Genomic DNA, 21,041 nt, shown 5'->3' on the forward strand with positions numbered 1-21,041 from the left:
TCCCCCCCAGCTTTAACTTTGATATCTACCTCTTTGGAAGAAGTTAATTACTGAGTCTATTTTTATCCCATGTAGTAATTTAAAGAAAAAAAATCAAAATTAGACATAATTATTACAAGCTGTAAACTCCGGAGCAAAGCAGAGCACTAATGGCAATATATTAGCCAGTAGCAAAGTGAGTGCTAAGTCCTTAGAGTAACAGATGAGTTCATTAAGGGAACAGCTCACACTGCAGTCTCCCAGTTAATCAAAAATGGAGAAACCTGCTTGGGGATGATAGAGACAGCCGTGGAGAGCAGCCTTTGCAGGGGAGCCGGGCCTGGCTAACCTGGAACATACTGATGCTGGTAAAAGGAGTTAGTGGCACTGAAAGATGGACCTTGTGCTCCTGGCGTGGTCCAGCTCAGCCCCACGGGCACCTCCCGAGGCAGGGCAAGACAGGGAGAGCTGCTGGGGTTAACCACAGCTGGCCCAGCTGGCAAATAGGGAACAACAGATCGCCCTGTGGGTGCCTAACCCTGAAATCCCAGGGCACTGGCACAGGTACCACCAGCTGGAGATGCGCCCAAGCCAGTGCCTGGCACACCAGCAGGTTCTGGAGAGGTTTTTAAAGGGCCGTCAGCTGGCAGGGCTCTCTGGCTGTACCTAAAGGGGAGGGATGCTGCTTGCTCCCACGGCAACACTGGAAAGACAAATTCAAGAGCATCTCCCCAGTCACTGGAAACCTGGGGGTAGGAGCAACCTGCCTCGGGGCCGGGGATGCAGCAATGCCATCTCGGCACCCTGAGAGTGAGACCAGAGAAGAGCCAGAGCATCCTTTCCCCCGTGAGCCTGAAGGTGCTTTTGCAGAGCGGCAGGGGCAACACTCACGCTTCTGCCGATCACGTGCAAATGCATAAAAGCCTCTAATTTGTGAAGGCAGCGTTTCAGCTGCCTTCGGCAGCATTGAATTCACTACAAATAAAATAAAATAAAAAGACTAAAAGAAAAAAGAACCTGCAGATAACATGCATAGGTGATGCCAGGAGGCCTAATGAAATACATACATGCTAGTAAAGAGCTCTAATGTGAAAATCCTTACTGCTGCACATCAAAACAGGTTGCCTAGAGAGACACTGCCTTTGGAGAACAGGAACTGAAGCTTCTCAGCTGTGTGCCTTAATCTGCCACGTGCTCCTCTCTCTGCTTTTCAACCAGACATTGCCCATGCACCGATCTCTCCTCTGCCTGCTATTTCATTACTTCTCCTCCTGCAGACTGGCAGCAGAGCGAGGAGGCAGGGTTTGGGAACAGTAGTCTCTGCCCCTGCCAGCTCACGGGCAAACAAAGCAAGGTGAAGTGATTCCTGACACTCCATGGGCAGGAGAGGAGAGCAGAGATTCTCTCCCACAAGAAGCAAGGATGCTCCAAGCACTATACATGGGGGAAACACCGAATACTCAACTATTTGCCAGTAAAGCAGCAGCTGCCATACAGCACCAGACATGATGGGGTGCAGGACAGGGCAGAAGTGACCTGGTACACTTGATCCCGATTCCTGATAAAAGCCAAATTCCCAGCAGGTACCTTGTTACAAAGTGATACATTCAGCAGAGCTGTAGGGTGCTGATTGCTGGGCTAAGTGGCCCTTTCACCAACATTAACCTAATTGCTGGCTGATAGATTGCGTGGCTGGAGCATATGGTGAGTCATTACAGTCTTGGAATTCAGTCTGCCCACAGAACCCTTAAGAGGGTCCTTTTATCTGTATTCATCTTTAAAAGGCAGCTCTCATGCTAACGCTTGCTGTTATCTGCCCAGGGTAAATGTTTTAATGATGTTAACAAACTTTGAAAGCTCAAGAGCTGTAATTAGAGTCATGATTATAAAATCAGGGTTTCATACCATCAAAGGAGGATAATTTTATATTCTTCCACCCTTTATTTGAAAAATAAAATAAAACAAAATACTGCTCAGCAGAACAGCCCAAACCGCTAGCAGTGACAGTACCACTGGTGCAGCGGCTGGAGCCATTCCTGCAACATCACCAACGACACTCTGCAAGCCCGTAAAACCCTTCATCCAGTGATCGCATGACAGACTGATACACTGGAAGGGGAGATCAGTGTCATTTCTGTCTTACAGATGGGGAAACAAAGATAAGGAGTGAGCAAAACCCTAACCAAGGCCAACATGTGCTAGTGGCGGGTCCTTTCACTATGCTGGGGATCAGACTGGGACCCACCCAACGCATTTCACCACCAAAGGGCAACTGCTTTCAGCTGTTCTCACTGTTCTGTTCACCATCCTGAAAGTGGGGCAGATCCACACTGCTGGGACCGCTCACGGGACCTGGGCTCCCCATCTCTCACTGCGAGCAGTCATGGCCCTACTACATGCCATCCTGATCCCCAGCAGAAAAGATTAGACAACCCAAGGGGAGACATTACCTTTTGCTCTTCTCCTGCCCTGCACAAATGACCCCCAACACACCCCTCAGCACCTTGGCTACACCAGAACAACCCCCTGCCCCTCAAACAGCACCAGGAGCACGTGTCACTTTGGGAGGTTTATTTGCCCATCCTCTGTTACATGCCTATTTTCTAATTTTTGGTTGACATTTTTCTTAGTGAAATAAATGAATTGACTCCAGTGGAGGCCCATTCGGATTAAGTGGCTGTCACCACCTCACCCGCCTAACAAATGGCTGCGTGCAGCTGGCAGCGCCGGCTGAATTTCAAGTGCGATGGGGAGCAGAGAGGGCAGAGAGGCTCAGCATCAACAGCAAGGTGCTCATCAGAAAAGTTGCTTAGCAAAGCAGGAACCGTGGTGTGGAAGGAAACAAAACACTTAATGAAAGCTTAAAGGGCTGCTTAACCCCCCAGACAGCATCCAAGCACCTCAGCCCCTCTGGTGTCGGAATGGCATGCCCTGCTCCAGGCACCATCCACCTCCAGACCCCTTCCTGCAGGGCTGGAAAGGGTGGAGAGATGGTGCCCAGGGTCTGGATGAGTTACTGGCCTCCTGTGCATTTGCTGGAGGTCAGGGAAGAGGCTTTGCCAACCCTGGGGACCCGCGGTGTGGATGGGTGAGGTCTGCGAGGCCACTCACTGTTCTGCGACGACATACTGCTCGGGCAGGGGCGTGCACTGCACCCCAGCAACCTGTACCCCATGGGCAATCTCGGAGAAATCCAGGCCCAGGTTCACGCCACGGATGGTCACCCTTGTCCCTCCTTCTGGGGGGCCTGACACTGTCAGGATCTAGAGGGAAACAAAACAGAAAAATTGAGTTGGTGGCCCCACAACACCCATGCTTCTTCAACCCCGTATCTGACTTGGAAACAGACTTTTGCTTTGCAGGCTGCTCGGGGAGACCGAGTGCTCCAACCGCCAAACCCAGGCCAGCGCCACCTTCTCGTGACACCTCTGGATGTCTTGGAGAAGCCCAAGGAGAAGCTGAAATCCATCTGTGCCGTGGCCCGAGAGAGGACATTGAGGTCCCTGGGCTGGCCAAGAGGCATGGGCAATGCCACCCCCCAGGAAGCCTTGCAGAAGGGTAGGACTGGCTCCGTTTTTATACATACAGAAGATGGTCAGTCACCTTCCAGAAGCAGCCTGTTGCTTTGCAGAACTTTAGCTTCTGCCTTGGCTGTTCTCTTGAACGTTAATGTCACATTTTATTAGTAAGTTGGCACCTCAAATGACTTATAAATGTTAAAGAGTGAGATCTGTGCTTTAAAACTGCCTGTTTATAGCCTGCCTCAGCCATAATCATCTCTGCTTCTATAGACTCTCATTAAGGACAATATCCTCTTCAATTAGGAGTATAAATTACAATAACATATAGTCACAAAATTTGGACCCAAGACTCTCAAATAGTTGTCCTGAATCTGCCACTGGTCTGCTGTTGCTTTTGGGTGAGTTACTAATCTTCCCCATGCTACAGCTGTTATTAATAAATAAACATAATCTGTAATAATGCAATTTAATTAATTGAATAGATAAATCTTGTTTACGCTTGTTTGTTCCACTCTTGTCTTTGGCAAAAGACTTCAGCTCTTCAAAATGTTTTCCTTAGCAGTTACGGATGCATGGCTGCTTTTCTTTTACTTTCTTAAGAGCTTGCTGTTCCCTGGACGTGAGCAGGGAAGGAAGGAGGCAAAACACCAGCCCCAGCCCGAGTGCGCCCCGGCAGCCCGAGCCTGCCCCAAAGCAGCCCCTGTGGGACCCCCTGCGCTCTCCAACGCCATGGGACACGTCTCCCCCTTCCCACCCAACATGAACCGCTAACACCATCAGGCCACCCCTGTTCCCCGTTACTTCTGTGGCACCAAGTTCCCCTCAGCCCCTCCCCGTGCTTCAGACCCCAGCGGAAGCCACTTTCCTTCTCCCTTGCTTACACCTCTTCATCTCTGGCTCTCCATCTCTGCTCCCATTCAAGGTGCTGCTACTGAATCTGGCCAGACACGCTGGGCTCAGCATCCTGCGCACAACCAGCAGAGCCAGGACCTGCCTAGTACATCCAACCACCACCTCCTTCCTCCGCCTATGATTGAATTTCTACCTCCCCCTCCCCTTGACTGAGGTTTCTAATTTATTCACTACACACTCCGTTGTGCTGCTGTTTTCTGTAACTTAGATGGCGTAGCGTGTCTTGTATCATTTAGCTCCATGAAGCACTCTGTGCCCATACAAGACACCAGAAGATTAAGTAGTGCATTACACCGAGTCCTGAAGGCCTGCACTGGTAACGTTTATGTTGCTAGTTGGGAATCACCTGGACTCGGCAGTTCACGTACTTGACAGTTACAACTGTCCTTTGCAGCTCTAGATTACGTTAAAATGTGTTTGCTGGAGCACTTACACGGCCGGGCTCATTGTCTTATCGCTGTTCAAAAAAAGTCACAGTTTGCCATTTCTTGACCTTACTACAACCAGCGGAGCCAGCCGGCCTCCTCGAACAAAGCCGCGCTGATTCTGTATTTTGAAAATGTCCTGACCTGGAAAATCCCCAATATGGAGCTCCACTCGACCTAGATTTTAGTGGCCACTAATTGAACAGTTTTGAAGTAACTGTGCCATAAAGCAGCCCCAGGGTTAGAACAGATGCATTCAATTAATTACAGCTGGAGAGATTCAGTCAAAATCACAAAAAGAAGATAAGTCTTAAAGGTCCCGTTGCAGTGAGTGCTGGCGAGCCCTGCAAGCAGCACCCGGCCAGGCAGCACCCCTGGGTCACCTCGTGCTGCAGATGCACAGCCAGGCACCTCCAGCAACCTCAGCCCAGGGATGCTGCTGGCAGTGGGTGCTGGGTGGTGCTGGGGAGCCCAGATTTCTGGTCTGAGACAGGCAGGATTAGGAAGGAAAACTCCCTGATTTCAAGAAAAGTACTATAATAGAGTGGCTTTTCATTCTGTGGAGGATCAGAAGAACCCGCGAAGGGCAGCTGAGGAAAACAAGGCCATTACCAGGAATTGTACATTTAGTGTTTAATGGGCTGCACCTCTGCTGGAAGTTTTTTAGGTTGTTTGCAAAACTGAAGCAGTTTTGAAGTCAGTGAGAGCAGGGCCTTTGGTTTTGCTCCTCTCCCAGATTAATCTGAGCAGGTCATCTCTCCCCTCTGCATCAGCCTCGCCTTGCACGAAAAAAATCAGCAATCCACTGCCTCTAGGAAAGCATGTTCCTGCTGCCCAGGGAGAGGATTTATGTGCGTGTGAAGCACTGTATTATTCACAGAAAGGATCCAAACACAGAGGTGAAGCGGGTGGTGGTAGGAGCTTGGTCACCTTTACGCTCCACCCTCACGTCACGTCAGGCATGCAGATGCACCACTGCGTTTCTGCTGTTGCTGCTTCTTTCTTGAAGCCAAGTTAGGGGGAACCCAGGGATCACCGAGGCTGGAATCCATGGATCCCAAGCACCCAGGAGCTCTGACACGGTGCTAGCATACTTCCCTCCCCAGCCTGCAGAAGACACTGCTGTAATGATACAGGATAAATGTTCTCAGCCTCACATCTTGCCAGTTGCCCAGTTCAGCTTCGCTGACATAAAGCAACATTTAGCTGCCAGAAGAAGCTTGTGCATGAGATGGGGAGACCTAGGGCTGGCTGTGAGTCGGCCAGGGCTTTCCTTCTGGAGCTGGAGGTAAGCCGCCAGCCTCAGACCCTTCTGCACAACGGCCACTTGGCATCTGTCAGGGTGCGGAGAGAGCGGCCGCCTTGCAGAATAAATGGCACAACCGCTGCCCCCTCCCAAAATGTCATCCACCTTCATTCTCTTTGTCTTTTTTCATCCTGCTCTAAGCTAGCTGGATCCCAGCTGATGAGCCCAGCAGGGAACCAGCACATAAGCATTGTCATCCCGGCATGATCCCTCCTTGTCTCTGCCTTAGCTGATAGCACATTCAGAACCTAATTGTTATCTCAGCAGAGCAACTCCATTATTCAGCCTGACACCGCCCCCCCCCCTTCAGCTGTTTGTTGCACTGATGTTATATTAATGAGGCCTGCAAATAAATGAATAGGAGATCAGAGTGCCGCTTGTTCGCAAGAAAACTGATTTTTATTTATTTATTGCTAAGACCACAGACCGTGTGGAAGTTTTATGCTGTTAAAGGGACACTGTCGGTGACAGCTGGGCCGCTTGCTCAGAAAAAGAAAAGGACTGCCTATATCCTACTGCTCATTTACTTTTACGACTATTAAAACACAATCTCGTCCTACTAGTTATGCATCCCCTGAAGGCACTGGTGCCTGGGAGTCAGGCCATTGACCTCCAGCTTGACAGGAAGCGTGAACCTGGGCAGATGAAGCAAAAGGAGTGGAAACCAGCCTGTATTAAAGGCTCTTTTAATCTGAGAGATCCAGGCTGCAATGCAAGCCCCAGTAGGAGACCAAACACTTGCTCCCCAGTTGAGTCTCTCAATGCTGGTGCACGCAGGATGGAGAACGTGTCACCCAGAGCAGGCTGGTCCCAGCAGGGCACAGCGGTCCCTTCCCAGCTTTCAGCACAGAGCTCTGCAGCACTGCACGTTGCAAAATGGCACCCAAAATACTGAAAAAACTGGGATGCCAGTAAGAAGGAACCAACAGCAACGAAGGCTGTAAAGGTCTCATGATCTCCAAGACGATCTCATAGACTTTTCTGGAGGGAAAGTCTGAAAGAGCTTAATCTGTGCTGTTGAAAGGTTTGGGTTCAGGAATATTGAACCTACGGGGTTTCTATGGCTTTGCTGTTTTCTACAGACATGACTGCTCAAGAACTTGGCAAAATTCTAGAAGAGTTTTTAGCCCTATCAGTGCCCTTCCCATTGGTGGATCTCAAAGTGCACAAACAAGGCCCCTAGTTCCCTCTGCTTCCCCCCTTCTTTTTCTACAACAATGAAAACTGCAAACTTTCACATTAAAAAAAAAAACAACAAAAAAACCCAACCAAAAAAAAAAAACCCAAACAAAAAAGCTGTGAATTCATAAGGAGAAAGGCAAGAGGTGGAGTTCGAGGAAAACCACCAAACACTGCAAGACCTGTAATAAAATCACAACAGCTCACAGCACTGTCAGAGTCAGCAGAGGCCATGGGACGATACATCCCACTGAAATCTGTATTTTCTAGCGCTGACTCTCACTGTGGAATAAGCCCAGCTGCCAATGAAAGCACAGACTCGATTTCTCTCATCTCCAGATCCACTCAGGGCAATGTCCTGAGACTCAAAACATCCCCTGGCGAGGCACCCCGTGCCTCCCACTTCGAAGGCTGAGACACAGACCTGGTTATGGAGACAAGAAATCTGTAACAGCAAAGCTCTGCTTTTTTCTCTTTGGACAGAGACCAAAAGTATTGCTTTCAAGTTGGACAGTGATAAAACACTTGGTGGCAGCGCCATGCCCGCAGCCAGCCGCCAGAGCCAGCCTGGCAGGGCTTAGATGCAAGTCACTTGGTGGCTGCAGCAGTGTTTTTCCCCTTCTCTGCTTACCTCAAGGAGGGGTAAATAAATCATTCTAAGACTTATTCAATGTTAAAACTGTCTGAACAGTTTACAGCAAAGAAAATCTCAGGCAGAGGCTGTTTTGCTTCTTGCATCTTGTAGCATAACCTCGTGCAAGCAGAACGGTGTTCAGATATGAAAACGTTGGTTTCTGACTGCTGGCAGGACAGGGTGAGTATCCAGGCAAGCCTTTAAGGCATCTCTCTGTGAAGATAGGTATGATTTGCCAAACCAACCAACCAACAAAACAGCGGAAGGACAGACTCTCAGCACTTCTTAACGCTCTCACGCCTCTGCACAGCCAGCACCACCGCCACCTCCACTCTGCAGCTTACAGAACACTGCACAAGAGAAACACCCGCCCATCAAAAATGTAATGCAGCTGGACAAAAGGTCTAAGAAGCACCAAGAGCCTGGTAACGTCCCTGCGGGATGGACAGACCCTCCTCAGCAACGTCCTCCTCCCGCCAGCCCCAGCCCTGATACAGCCCCACTAGCCTCTGCCTTGTCCTCGCCTCCTCCATCAAAAGGAGGGCGATGCCTTCCTCCCAGGGGGGCTGAGCATGAGCCAAGTTTAGTTAAGCTGGTGTAGAAACTCATCTGAGTTAAGAGGAAACTTCCACACATACCAGGATCCTTATTCAGCTGGCAGAAAGCTTATGTGCCAGGGAGCCCTGCTCCTGCCCTGCCATGAGCATCAGTGCAACAGGCTACTTTGATCCAACACCGTTTTACACCCACACCTCCACCTCCTGCAGTATGGATGCATGCTCAGGGCAAGGGAGGCTTTTTTAGGGGAGTTAATTAAGTGAGAAACCAAAATCTTCTTTCATTCCCACCTGATACGAGTGTCACTCCTAATAGTAACGTTAACAGACCGAGTGCAGTTTTACTGGTAAAAATGCTCGTGGGAGACATTTTGCATCCCTCAGTGGTCTGAACAGAAACATCAGAAGCACCAGCTATAGACTAATTAGCTCCCTAGTTTAATTAGCATTCTTGCAACAGTCCATAGCGGTCACCCCAGTGCTGGTAGCATCGCCGGTGAGTGAGAGCTGCGCGGCGGGGCAGTGGGCTGCACACCCTGACCACGTGCTGGCAGATCTGCAGAGCAATTTCACAGAACGTAGTGGAGCATTTTAGTCCCTGTTCTTCAGCATGGGATGCACAACGGCGGGTTTTCAGTGGGGAGGGAGGCGAACACAAATCCACTTTGGCCGGGGTAAGGAGAAGGGGCCGGAGATGCATGCTCTTACCTCGGTGATGCGAGGGTTGGAGCACTTGACGTTCCTGCTGGACCAGTCGAGCCAGGGCTGGGCGGGGAGCGCGCTGCAGTGCGGTCGCAGCGTGCACTTGGCCTCGCCGCTGCACCAGCCGCACTCGAACTTGGGGTCGGCTTTCAGGCAGAGCCCGCAGCTCTCACGCTGGGCTGAGCACTTGTAGAGGTGCACTGCGGGGAAGAGGGGATGGGCACTCAGGACAAGGTCAGGAATTGGGCTATTCACATGCACTACAGCTGCTCTTGGACTTAGAAGCAAAGGCGGCTGTGGAGTTTTGACTTAACAAGCTGCAGAGTGGACTTGCACATGTGGCTTCCAAAGCCAAGGCTGTATCAGTGGAGCCCAGTCCTCCACTGATAGTGCTGCTCACAGCGAGTTGCTCTCATCCAAAGCAAGTTCCACCAGGACCACAACATCTCTGCCTGTGGCCAAAGTGATGGCAGCTAACGCCACTCTGCCCCAGGAACCGCTTTCCAGCCCCCATCGCCTCCCTCCTTCCCGTGACTTGAAAGCCCACTCAAGCAGCTGTTACCTTTCAGATCCTCCGGGTTGTCAATGACAAAGTTCCCGTTCCAAACCACAGCAAAGTCCACCGCCAAATTGCTGATGTCCATCCCGTCATAGAGATACTGAAGGAGAAGATCGAGAATGAAACGCTTGGGAGGATGTGTCAGAGACACTAACAAGAAAAGATTTTTTTTTTCAGAAACCATGATTATTCTCTGCTTAAAAACATGTGCTGATGTCTGAACCACCGCACTTCTACACTTCACCTCCAGAGTCCTGCTTTGACTCCCTCCTCCTCACCAGGAAGAGATAATTAAATCAGATCTAGTCCTTGTGAGAGGTAATAGATTAATTATTCCACTCACAGTGGTTGCTCTTGTCACTCAGTCTCTAGCTTATCAATACAGCCCCCTCCAGTTAATCAGACTGGAAGGACTGCTGCCTTCAGGCTATCTTCTTATACAGTCACTGAGCACCCTAGTGTGACTGGGAGCTTAAAAATCATGCTGCACAGCTTTGCCTGATGAAGTAGGCAACAGCTGAGGGAAAACAGACAGTGCAGGGAGGTCCTTTCCCACTCTGTACTTCAGCCTAGCCTAGGATAGCACTGGCTGGAATTATTGACCTTCTCATGGATCTCCTGAGGGCCATGGCTGCGTGAATCCCGATGCTTTAGGCAAATTCCCGGTGTATTCTGAAATTCCCCTTATCACAATTAGCACCAAGGAGGCCTCATTCTGATGCTCTCTGTAAGTCAACCAAGAGCTGCTAAAAAGACTTAAAAAGGTGACCAAACGTTGCCATCCTCTTTGGGATGAGGGAATGATGATTAAACCAAAGCAGACTGCTTTGACTGTCCCCATGCAATAGTTGTGTATGGTTTTAACTTACGTTTGGTTGTATGGATTCACCTTGCCTGGGTTTTACTTAATGTGAAAGTAGCTCTTCTGTACAAATGATAGAGCTGTGAGCACAGAATTGCCCTTACATTCTCCACCTACAACTTCCTATTAGCCTAACAGGAATAAAAGTGCTTCTCTAATGTTTATAAATCACTTTGGATAGGAAAAGTACTATACAGTATTAATACATTTATTATCCACCAAGCTGCAAGGCCCAAAGACGACCAGTGATATATAAATACCCAGTGAAATTTTTAAAAATTCAAAACGTCATTAACAATTTAAGACCATCTGTACCGAATATTAAAGCAGACCCTGTTCCGCTGCCTAAACCAAACTGAACATGCCCTGTTTGCCTGTGGACCTCTTTGAATGCACGGCGAGGAGGGGAAGGACCGTGCCCTCCCCCGCCCGTCCTCCAGATGAGGATGGTGCCATGTGAGACCCAGACGTGGGCTGCAGCTTGGAGGGTTGGCTCGTGTTCACCATATGCGTTTCAGCATCCCTGAGTGACTTTGGGTATTCTGGGGTAAAATTCTGCCAGGTCCACAGGCAGGGCTAACCCCATCCCATGGAGGAGCGCTATCCTCCCCTGCCTGCTTCTCCGGCAGAATTGTTCAGTTTCCCTCTCTCTGCTGTGCTGTGCTCTCTGCCCTGGCAGTTTTCCTTTCCCCCTCCTTCCAAGCACCACGCTGCTTTTCAGCATTACTGTATTCATCCAGCTACCATGACCTGGAATTCGACAGCTCCCTGATAAGGGGGTCTGTGATTCGCCTTATCTCCCCCGTGTAAATTAGCCTGCCTTAACACCTTCTGTGCATCTCCTCCTCCTCCTCCCCTACCCCTTGCTGACCCCCCACAGTCAGACAGGGAGCTGCCAGATAAAGGATCTTCTCCCAGCCGGTGCTATAATGAAACACGGTGCTATAATGAAACACGCTGCATGCCCACGGCGGGTTCCCACCTGGAATTCAGGATTAGTTTAACCCCAAGACGTTCCATCAGCTCCGTGGCTGAGCCCAGCCCCTTCGCAGCCCTTTGGAGCTGACACCCATTTGGGGCACTTTTTTGCCAAGGTCCCCTCCCGGTCCCTCACCGAGCTGTTCTGGCACTGGACGCTGGAGCTGTTGAAGCGCAGGGCAGGCACGCGGTGGATCACACCCTGGATGCTGAGGACACACTCGTACCCGCGCTGGCCGGACTGGGGCTGGGGCAGGTTTCTCGCCTTCAGTGTGATGGGTTTTACCTCTCCCACCGGGATCAGGATCTCCTCTGTGGGGAAGAGCTGAGGACAGTCCTGGGGGAGCAATAAGAGAGAGGGGGAGGTTATGGTGGTGATGGTGTGTCCGCAGGTCTGGCCAGGTCTCAGCCCACCTGCTCCGGTGGCCGGGCTGATGTCCCAGAGCATCCTCAGCACACAGGACCAGCCACTTCTCAGTCCACCCTCACAGCTGCAGGTGAAGTGCAGAAATAAAGAAACCCCCATTACAGCCCCCCTTCTCGGGGACCGGCGCTGATTTTCTCACCGCAGCCACAGAAGGAACACCTCTTTTTGGGGAATAAATCGAAAGCATCCTCCCGGCTCTGAGCTTGCTGGAGTTTTATCTGCGGAGACACAAGCTCTTGCCCTGCCCTCCCACAGCAGCGACAGCGCGTTATCAGCTGCTCCAGCTCTGCCTGAGCCCCGCTGCTGCAGGAGGGCGATGGGCTGCACTCCCTGGGCCCCCTCCTAATCCCATTTCACTCCTTACACCCCTTGGCTGTGTGCTGCTTCGGAGCGAGACTGAGCAGCATGGGATGCACTTCCCTCTCGCTACCAGGTACGGTTCCGCTCTACTTTAGCTGAGTAAAATTACGCCAGTGTGCCACTAATTTCCAAGGCGATGTTAATTTCTGCTCTATCTGCTCTCACCCCTTACCGTGCTCCCACATCTCTGGCCTTTCTGAGATGCCCAGCCAGCTCACTGCCACGCTCCCACAGTTTTTTCCTTAGCTGAGGACTGCCTGGGTGGGATGCGTGCCTCTGCTGGCCGGCTGGGCAAGGCACCGGGACCTGAACTGCCCTTTCGATCTCTAAAGCAACGCTCCTCCCTGCTCTGTGCTTCTGGGAAGTGGAGGACGTCCAAGGACGGGAGGATTTGGTCACAGTCGGTATCCAGGAGAGTAGGGATGGGGTTTTCACAGATAGGATTAAGCACCCTAATCCTGATCCCCGTGGGCTTTCTGAAATACTGTCTAGTCTACAAGACTGGCCTTTTCTTTTAGGAATCACAGCAAAGGGTTTAGCACGGGCAATAAACTCAGCGCCTCCTCCAGCAAACAGCATTTGTAAAGGTCTTACCACTTTTAGGAGTGGTCATCCTTAGATCCGAGGAGCTGATACCAAGGAGGGATCTCTCACAGAGGAGAGAGGACTGAAGCAAAAGCTAAATAATTTGTGTACAACTGGATCTCAGTATGTATCAGTGGGATGGATGCTGGGCTGTGATGGGAGTGCCACACATCCCTTCATGCACTGTGAAAACAGCGAAATTACCAACACATGATGGCACCTGCAGAGCTCCTGCCACTGGGTGTTCACTGAAGGGACCATCAGAGGGGGAGGAAGGGCAGCCCAAAGGTGCCAAACAGGCTCTGAGGCCCCTGGGACCTGAGACACTGGGTCTCTGTCTCCTTCACAACACTCCCGGGGCTTCAAAACCGTAAGCCTCCGATTCTCCTGGACACTTGCCCTTCAGGCACCCTAAGCCCTTTTACATTAGCCTGCAAAGAGCAAACAGCCTGCCAGCCTGCCCAGGGGACCCTGCCAGCCCCCTGGGCAGGAGGAAGGTGATGTCCTAGCCAAGCTCAGTGACTCAAGCGGGTGACAGCAGTGGCTCCTGCTGCAGATCAAAGTCTTTCCACACCTCTGGGATGCAACTGGGAGCTGCTCCAGGAATGCATTTTTTCTGAGGCAAATGCAAATTCAGGAGTGTATTACAGCCACTTACGGTACTATCAATCACCCTGCCAGGCCAGAGCAAAAGCATTTTGGGAGGCAACCAGAACCGGCGAGGGATGCTGAGCTCCAGGAGCAAGGAGAGGCTGCTCAGCCGGAGTCCAGAGGAGGAGAAGGGAGGGAGTGGGGGGCTGAGACAAAACAAAAGTGAAAAGAAATTTCACTTCAGGGCTTTCCTGGTTAGGACTGGAGCCTCTTGTATGAATGAGGAGATTAAACAGGTCCTGCTCCTGCAATGCCAGGCATGAGGCTGGCTGATGACAGGCAGCTGAGCTGCGAATGACCCCTCCTGCAGTGCGAGGCCAGTGTGATGGGAGCTTCACCATCCACTGCAGGAATTAAACAGCCTCTTTGCTGAACCCCAAAGGCTCCAAACACTGACCTCAGGGCATTAAATAAAGGTGATGTCAAAGATGGTACTTCCTCCTTGATAGTCATTTTATAAACAAGTTAAGGCTCAGGAGTTCTCAGTAGGAGGCAGTGAAAAAACGTGTAAGGATAGTTCCTCAGTCCCTGAAAAGAGCCTGATTTTCAAGAGTACAAACCAACATGAAACCGGAAGCGGTCTATTAAATATTCCATTGAAAACCATGTGAAAATATTTCAAACATCTGTGTGATTGCAATAAAGGAGCAAAGAAAAGAGCAAAATGCTGCTGCCTTCAAAACTATATATATATTCAGAAAACTAAGCACAGCAATTAAAGCCTTAAGTACAGAGAAGCATGATTTGTTTCCACTTCTGCCACTATCTGGCCAAAATAACGCAACTGTAATTTAATAGCAAGTTTTAATATTGCAGTAGCTCAAGACTTTGCTATGCAAGATGCTGTATGCAAAATAAAAGGAAACTCTCCCTGCAAACATCGTTCCACAGATGAGCAGATCTCCAGCTCCCCATGAGCACAAACTAGGTGTGTAAATGAAACTCTGAGACAAACCGCAAAAAAAGACCTAAGGAATGCCTGGTAATTGTGTGACGTTCCTCCTGTAAGATGTCAACACTGTAAGCATTATCTCTTCGTAACACACCGGGAGATACAGTTTTTCCTTGATTTATATACCAGGAACTGCAACACATAGAGACAAAGGCTCTGACCATCAGAAGTATTTACATTCTGTTTAGCTCTGATTTGCTTTGATCTAATGGAACTAGGTACCTAAGTACCTGTAAGTATCTGACGTTAAATGATTAATCCCAAGCTAAAGTAGAAGTTCTAGAGAAAAATGGACTGACGTCTCCCTTCCCGCTGCCAAATCCTAGAGTGGCACCCTAAGCCCTTTGCCACCCTGCCTTTAAAGTGAGGGAAATCATCCGGATGGCAACACGGGAGCCATCCTCAGCAGGCTCCCGCTAGGACGGTGTATTTAGGGAGAAAATCCCCATCTCTCACTAATGACCGCCAAGCACGCCAAGCCGCGCTCCCTCTCCAGCTCACAGCCAGACTGATGGGATGTTGTTTTGCTACTGGCTCAGGCAAGTTGTAAATGAGAAACAGATGCTACCCCAGTTTGGAGAAGCCAGTAGCTTAAACTGCTGCCTCATAAACCTTTTTAGTAGCACTTCTCCTTATATATTTTTTATTTTATTTCTAACAGGAACTTTCACGGATTAACAGCCAAGAGCGATTTTAAACTCCGACAGCCAGAAAACGGGCTATGCTGGCAAGGAAAGAAAAGCCCTTTTCTGCAGTGGAGCAGGTTTACAGGCTGGAAGGGAATGCCACCGTGAAGCTCAGCCCTGAGGTTCCTGCAGACCCTGAGATCATGGATCCAACCCCCAGCTCAGCCTCTACACCATCACCAGCAACCTCCTAAGATTCATGCCATTCTCCATCCAACTGCCAGCTCTTCCGAGCTGACTTTGCATGCACATTACACACTGCACACCTATACCACCTTCTGCTCCAGATCTGGCTGCGTTTCAGGTTTTGCATTTAACCTCAAAGTCATATCGAGGACCAACAGGAGACAAATGGCTCCACTGCAGAGAGGTCCCCAGCTCTGTGGAAAGCTTGTGTTTGGGAGGAACAGCAACCTGGAGCCACAGAATCTTTTATCACACTATGATTGAAAACAAAAAATCTCCAGTCACATCACCAGTGGGAGAACCTCAGTGCACAGTCCTGAAAATAATGAATATGTTATGGACCATTATCCCTCCTGGCCACTGCCGTCCGTGAGACGACTGTTGAAGAAATGTTTCTTCCTTTAGAGACATGGGAAAGGACTCACATTTTCAAACCTGGTCTCCAGTGCTGAAAATGCTGGTAGCAAAAATTGTTCTGCCATCATTAGAGATGAGTAGGAAATAATAGATTATTTTTTTTTTCCCTTTGGTTTCAGCGAGAGGAAAATGTCACATTGGGATTCTGGTGAAAAAAACAGGCATGCAGCCTGTGAGTGCACATCACTCGGGGAAACACTGAGAGAGGCAGCCCCTCTGTGCTGGCTGACAGCTACAGTGATCACACTAATAAGGGGATATACATTTTGGGATGGAGCGACATGTAGGAAGATGCCACACAACTGAAAGCCCAGAGCACTGGTGGGGAGCCACAATTGCTGCTGGCAGTTGCTGCTGAATTTATCAGATGAATGAGTGAAGCCGCAAGAGCTGCAGGGGCTGGCGGAGGGCATGGGTCTTGCTCGGACGCCGCACGCCTTGCAGAAGCGCTGCTGGAAGCCCTCTCCTCCCTCTTTGTGCCATTTCCCATCCAGGCTCATTGTTCAGCTTGCAGGTCTTTTTATTTACGTGGGTTTTAAATCGCTGCCGCAGTGATGTACACCTACGTCCCTGCACACACAGGCATTCCCATGGGGTGGGGGGGGGGGATCGGTCTTATGGGGGTGCTGCACCACAGTCCCACACTGCACACACAGAGCTGCAGCGGGGTGATGCCGTATGAAAGCCTGGCAGGCTGCTTTGTCCATTCACCACCTCTTCTACCTGATCTAAAAGGCAGTGGCAACACAAATTATTTCGTTAGGGATATATCAGCAGCTTTAGCAACGCCTCTGTCAATGCTTATTCACCTTATAGGAATTTGTGATGAACTGGGAAGCGGTTGGCAGGGCCAGTCCTGCTGCTGGGATCGGAGCTGTGTGGCTGTGGCAAAGGTCTTCTCGTGGTGGCGAATAACAAGAGCATCCCTGGTTTGTAGGGCTCGGGTCTGGGTGCTCGATTCTGTGCTTCCCCAAGCTAGTGCCAGGAAGAGCTGAGCATCCACAAAATACAGAATAAAAGGCAGACTGCAGCCAGTGGAATATACAATTTTTTCCATAATCAGTTTACTTTGTTTTTTAATTCATGAGAAGTAAATCCTGCAGTGAGTTAGAAAGGCCATTTATTGCCTCCTCTCGCTAAACAAACACACGCTGAATCCTCTCATTATCCTTCTTGACTTGTGTACACCAGAATAAACACAAATCAGAAGATCTGCTGGAGAAAGACAAGACTCCGACGCATGAGTGGCACAGACTCTCAGGGAATAATCTGCGTATGAAGTATCATTGCACACAATTTACGAAGACATTTTATGCTTCTCCAATACTTTTTAGCCTCAAAGATTCCAAGGTCTATAAATACCTTTTACCCGCGATACCCATCTGTCTCTGAAGTAGAACAGAGCACCCATGGTTATTATTTGTGTTTAACAGAGCAGTTTTAGTAGGTCAAATCTTCCTGCTCTTATTTGGAAAAAAATTGCCTAGAAATGGCAGGCATTTCTTTTGACTACAGGATTCAGTGCAAATGGAAGAAAATACAATGGTTTTGTGCTTTTTGTCTTAAAAAGAAACAACAAAAATGCTCCGCAATTGTTAACTTGCCACACGTATTTTAATGTTATAAACATAAATGAATCTGGCACATGAATGTAAACCCCTGGCTCACAGTTGTGTTCCCAATGATATAAATTACGGTCCCCGTCACTCATGGAAACGCATTATTTTTCATTTATGCTACTGGAAAGGAGAGCAGACCTTGCTCCTTAGAAACCAGACATGAAAAGAAAGGCAACTGAAGCGAGACTTTTTTCTGACTGGTAAATTCTTACCCGATGCCCTTTTGTCCTGAGCTCTGCGCTGTAGGCGCGTGCTGTAACCCAGGTCTTCACCATTAATTTATGAAATACCGTGATATTTACAGCCATGCAAATGTAGGAAGGCTGGAGAGCCTATTTCTCCCCCATAAACAACCCTTTGTGTACCAGAGGTGAGGACAGGAGCAACTCCCCCCGCACATGGCTGGGTTACAGGCGGGAGCATCTCTCCTGGCTCCCTGCGCTGCTCCCAGCCCCGGCAGCCCTGCGGAGCGCTTTCCTGCATGGCTTTTTCCCCTTCCAAACACCAAACACTGTAGGTTATACACACCGTAAATCTACTGATGGAAAAAGCGTTGCCAATAAGCTCAGAGCAATCTTCTCAAATTGAGATGAGTTAATCTTGCTACAGCTGGGCTTTTTGTTACTACTGGTACTTTTTCCGACAAACACATCTCTCAGAAGTTAGACGTGACCCAGCAAAGCCATTTGCTGAGTTTGGTGGGCTTGGATATGGCTCTGAGTTATCTCCTACACATCAGAGAGGTTCCCATTCAGGTATTCAACAGTGGGGATTGTAAGGACAGATATGAGGAAGGTTTGATTTTGTTTTATTTCCTCCAAGGCACATCAAGCAGCACTCAGCATCCAAAAGCACAGCCAGGGGCAAAGGTGTTGCTCTAAAAGCAATGAGAATTTAAAGGAGCCAGACCAGAGCCGAAATCTGGCTCTGTGCTAAACTCCCAGAATCTGAAGCTCTCTGTCCCCGACACAGCATCTCACACATGGAAATGGCATTATCTGCACACAGCAGACTTGAAAGAGGGATGGGATCCCACATTCCGGGAAACTAATAGGATTTATTTGGTTCTAACTGTCCACCGGGATGGGGGTGTAAGGATGTACTTATTTATCTACATCCCTCTTCATCTGCTTGTTTTCTACATTTAGAGAGAGATATCTTAAAGCCTCACACACGCTCACAAACGCAGCCACCTCAGACATATTAAAATGATATCAAAGGATATCGTAGCTTTGCAAAGTGAGACAACGAGGGTACACACCACAAGACCTCTTGGAGAAACCCTGCTTCTGTGGCAGCACACCAGCCCCAGAACTTCATTTTCCCATTGCTCTTTGGATAGCAATGTCCAAGCTGGCACATTCTGCGGACAAATGAAGCCTCAGGCTAAGAAAAAGCTGAGCAAATAGAGTTGCTTACCTCATTATTCACTCCTAGAGAACTGGCTACCCGGAGGCAGAAGCCTCAAAAAAGTTGGGTTTACCCCATGTGAGAAACGTCCCACCAGATGGAGGATATCAAAACAGCCAGCTCCGTCCTGGAAGACATCCCTCCTTTACAGGCTGTGAAGGGTTCTGTATCTCTCTACCAATGACTTCAAACCAAACATGCTTTGCACATTGTCAGTTTTGCAAATACAACAGCATGATGCAAACCAGCGCTCTGGAGGTCAAGGGGCGCCTTTTTCCATGCATCACAAATGCCTGTGGTTATCACTTACCTGTGGCTTCTCAGGCCACTCGCTACCCCCTGCCAAAGCACTGACCCATCTTTGGAGGCTGTCCTCTGCATCACCCGCCTCTACTGCCGAGCAATGCCCTTAGATTTTAGTAAACAATTCCTGTTGACAGGGCAGGCAGAAAGACAAAAAAAGCTTGTTCTCTCGGTTGTATTTTCATGGAAAGCAGAGCAAAAAGGCAGCATTTAGCTCAGTCAGTGCAGCCAGAAGACTGCAAGGAGCAAGTGTACAGCTCATGAAGAAGGGCTTTCTTTCCCCCATCACCTTGTAGAGTGGCTGAGGCTTTGAGCTCTTTTCCTTTCTCAAGGCAGACGACTCCTAGGAGCATCAAAGGGAGTTCGTTACACATGGAATCCCACTGGGACATGAATTCTGATGGGCCAGGAGTAAAAGGGAATATTCAAGATATTTTCTCTTAAATTAAATATAAAGGTACGAGAAAATTTCCAACCCCTGTGTGTGAATACATGTGCAAATCTTACATGAGAAGAGGCACATGGGACTGAAAGTAGGGCAGCACGTGCCAGCACTGCTCCCTCCGCGGCAGAGGCACCACCATGGTTATCACCGCAGTGCCAGCAGCACTGCTCCGGCTCCAAACACAACCAGCTCCCTGCTAGGAAGGCAGTGATGCTGGTGAGCACATTTTGCTGATACATCAGGCCGTGACACAATGAGAACATTGTGATCTGAATTGTTTTAAGAGAGGAAACTCTTTATGAGGCATTTATTTCATGCCTTGCGTTAGCCGGAGTGAAATGCCTGCAATAAAGGCATTAGCGCTGCGCTGTGTACGCAAGTGGCAATTCATTTGCCTTAAATAAGCGAACAAATTAGCTTTTGGTGGCTGGGTTTGCCTGGATGTTCAGAGGTCTGGAGAAGTCAGGATGAACAGTGAAGCATCTGTATCGTTATCATCAGCCCTTATCAAAACTAATCACCAGGAAGGTGTTAGATATCACATAACATCCCCTGGTAAGGAAACCTCTACAAGATGAAGACGGCAGAGGAAGTTCTTTGGAGACACGGCAGTCCTGTGATCCCAGCAGGAACTGGCAGAGATACCAACTCCTCCACTCGCTCCCTCTGTGTGATCTCGGGCAAGTCCTGTGCGTTCCCAGGAGAAAAATGCAGATAATGGGATTGTCCTACTTTACCACAGACTTGTCAGACACTTCTAAGACCATGGGGCTGAAGACTATAAAACTGAGAACTATAATTGTAAAGCCTGGGAAGATAGTGATGCTTTGAGTGTGAAGCAGAAAAACTCCACATCATTCGAGAGAAGGAAACCCAAAGGTTTTTGCTTTCTCTTGTTATGTTGAAAGGAAGTTTCTTGACTTTGAACTGGACTGAGAAAGCTTGTGGTTTGTCCCCAGGGTGGATGCTTTTCCTTGGGCATCCATTCCCTTTGCCGCATGGGGCAGCTCTTTGAGGCTGCTGCGTGAGCCCCTCTTCTCCTCCCTTGCAGATGGCTGGAGGCAGTGTCTGCTCCAGTGTACTCTGTCCATCCCTCAGCTCTTGCAGATTCCCACTGAGGCATCTACACATGGAGTTTATTAACTGTTCTTGCCTTCTATCTGTGTGCCTCTTGGCAGCATTTTGACCAGAAAGACCCATGAGTTAAGTTTCAAGTTCACTATTGGTTTAGCAGCAGTCTGGTGGCTTCAGTCACTTCTTTTTAATGGCTCAGTGTTTTACTCTACTGACTGATCTCTTCTGCTTTTCTCTATCTCCATTACTCACTGATACGGGTTTGTCTTGATGCTGGCTAACCTTACTCTCCTTTCTTTTTTTTCCTAATAT

At 49.2% G+C, this 21,041-nt stretch overlaps 1 protein-coding gene across 1 annotated transcript in view; it reads right to left on the minus strand.

Annotated features, from left to right (window-relative positions):
* Positions 1-21,041, minus strand: part of PLXNA2 (plexin A2) — a 179,386-nt gene that overhangs the window by 40,703 nt on the left and 117,642 nt on the right. The window contains exons 10-13 of the mRNA XM_055819918.1: positions 11,751-11,951; positions 9,778-9,874; positions 9,222-9,415; positions 3,091-3,242 (exon numbers count right to left, since the gene is read on the minus strand). Coding sequence (XP_055675893.1) covers positions 3,091-3,242; positions 9,222-9,415; positions 9,778-9,874; positions 11,751-11,951 — 644 coding nt within the window. The remainder of the gene's footprint in view (positions 1-3,090; positions 3,243-9,221; positions 9,416-9,777; positions 9,875-11,750; positions 11,952-21,041) is intronic.

This window comes from Falco peregrinus, chromosome 16, assembly GCF_023634155.1.
Source record: "Falco peregrinus isolate bFalPer1 chromosome 16, bFalPer1.pri, whole genome shotgun sequence".
Lineage (NCBI taxonomy): Eukaryota > Metazoa > Chordata > Aves > Falconiformes > Falconidae > Falco > Falco peregrinus.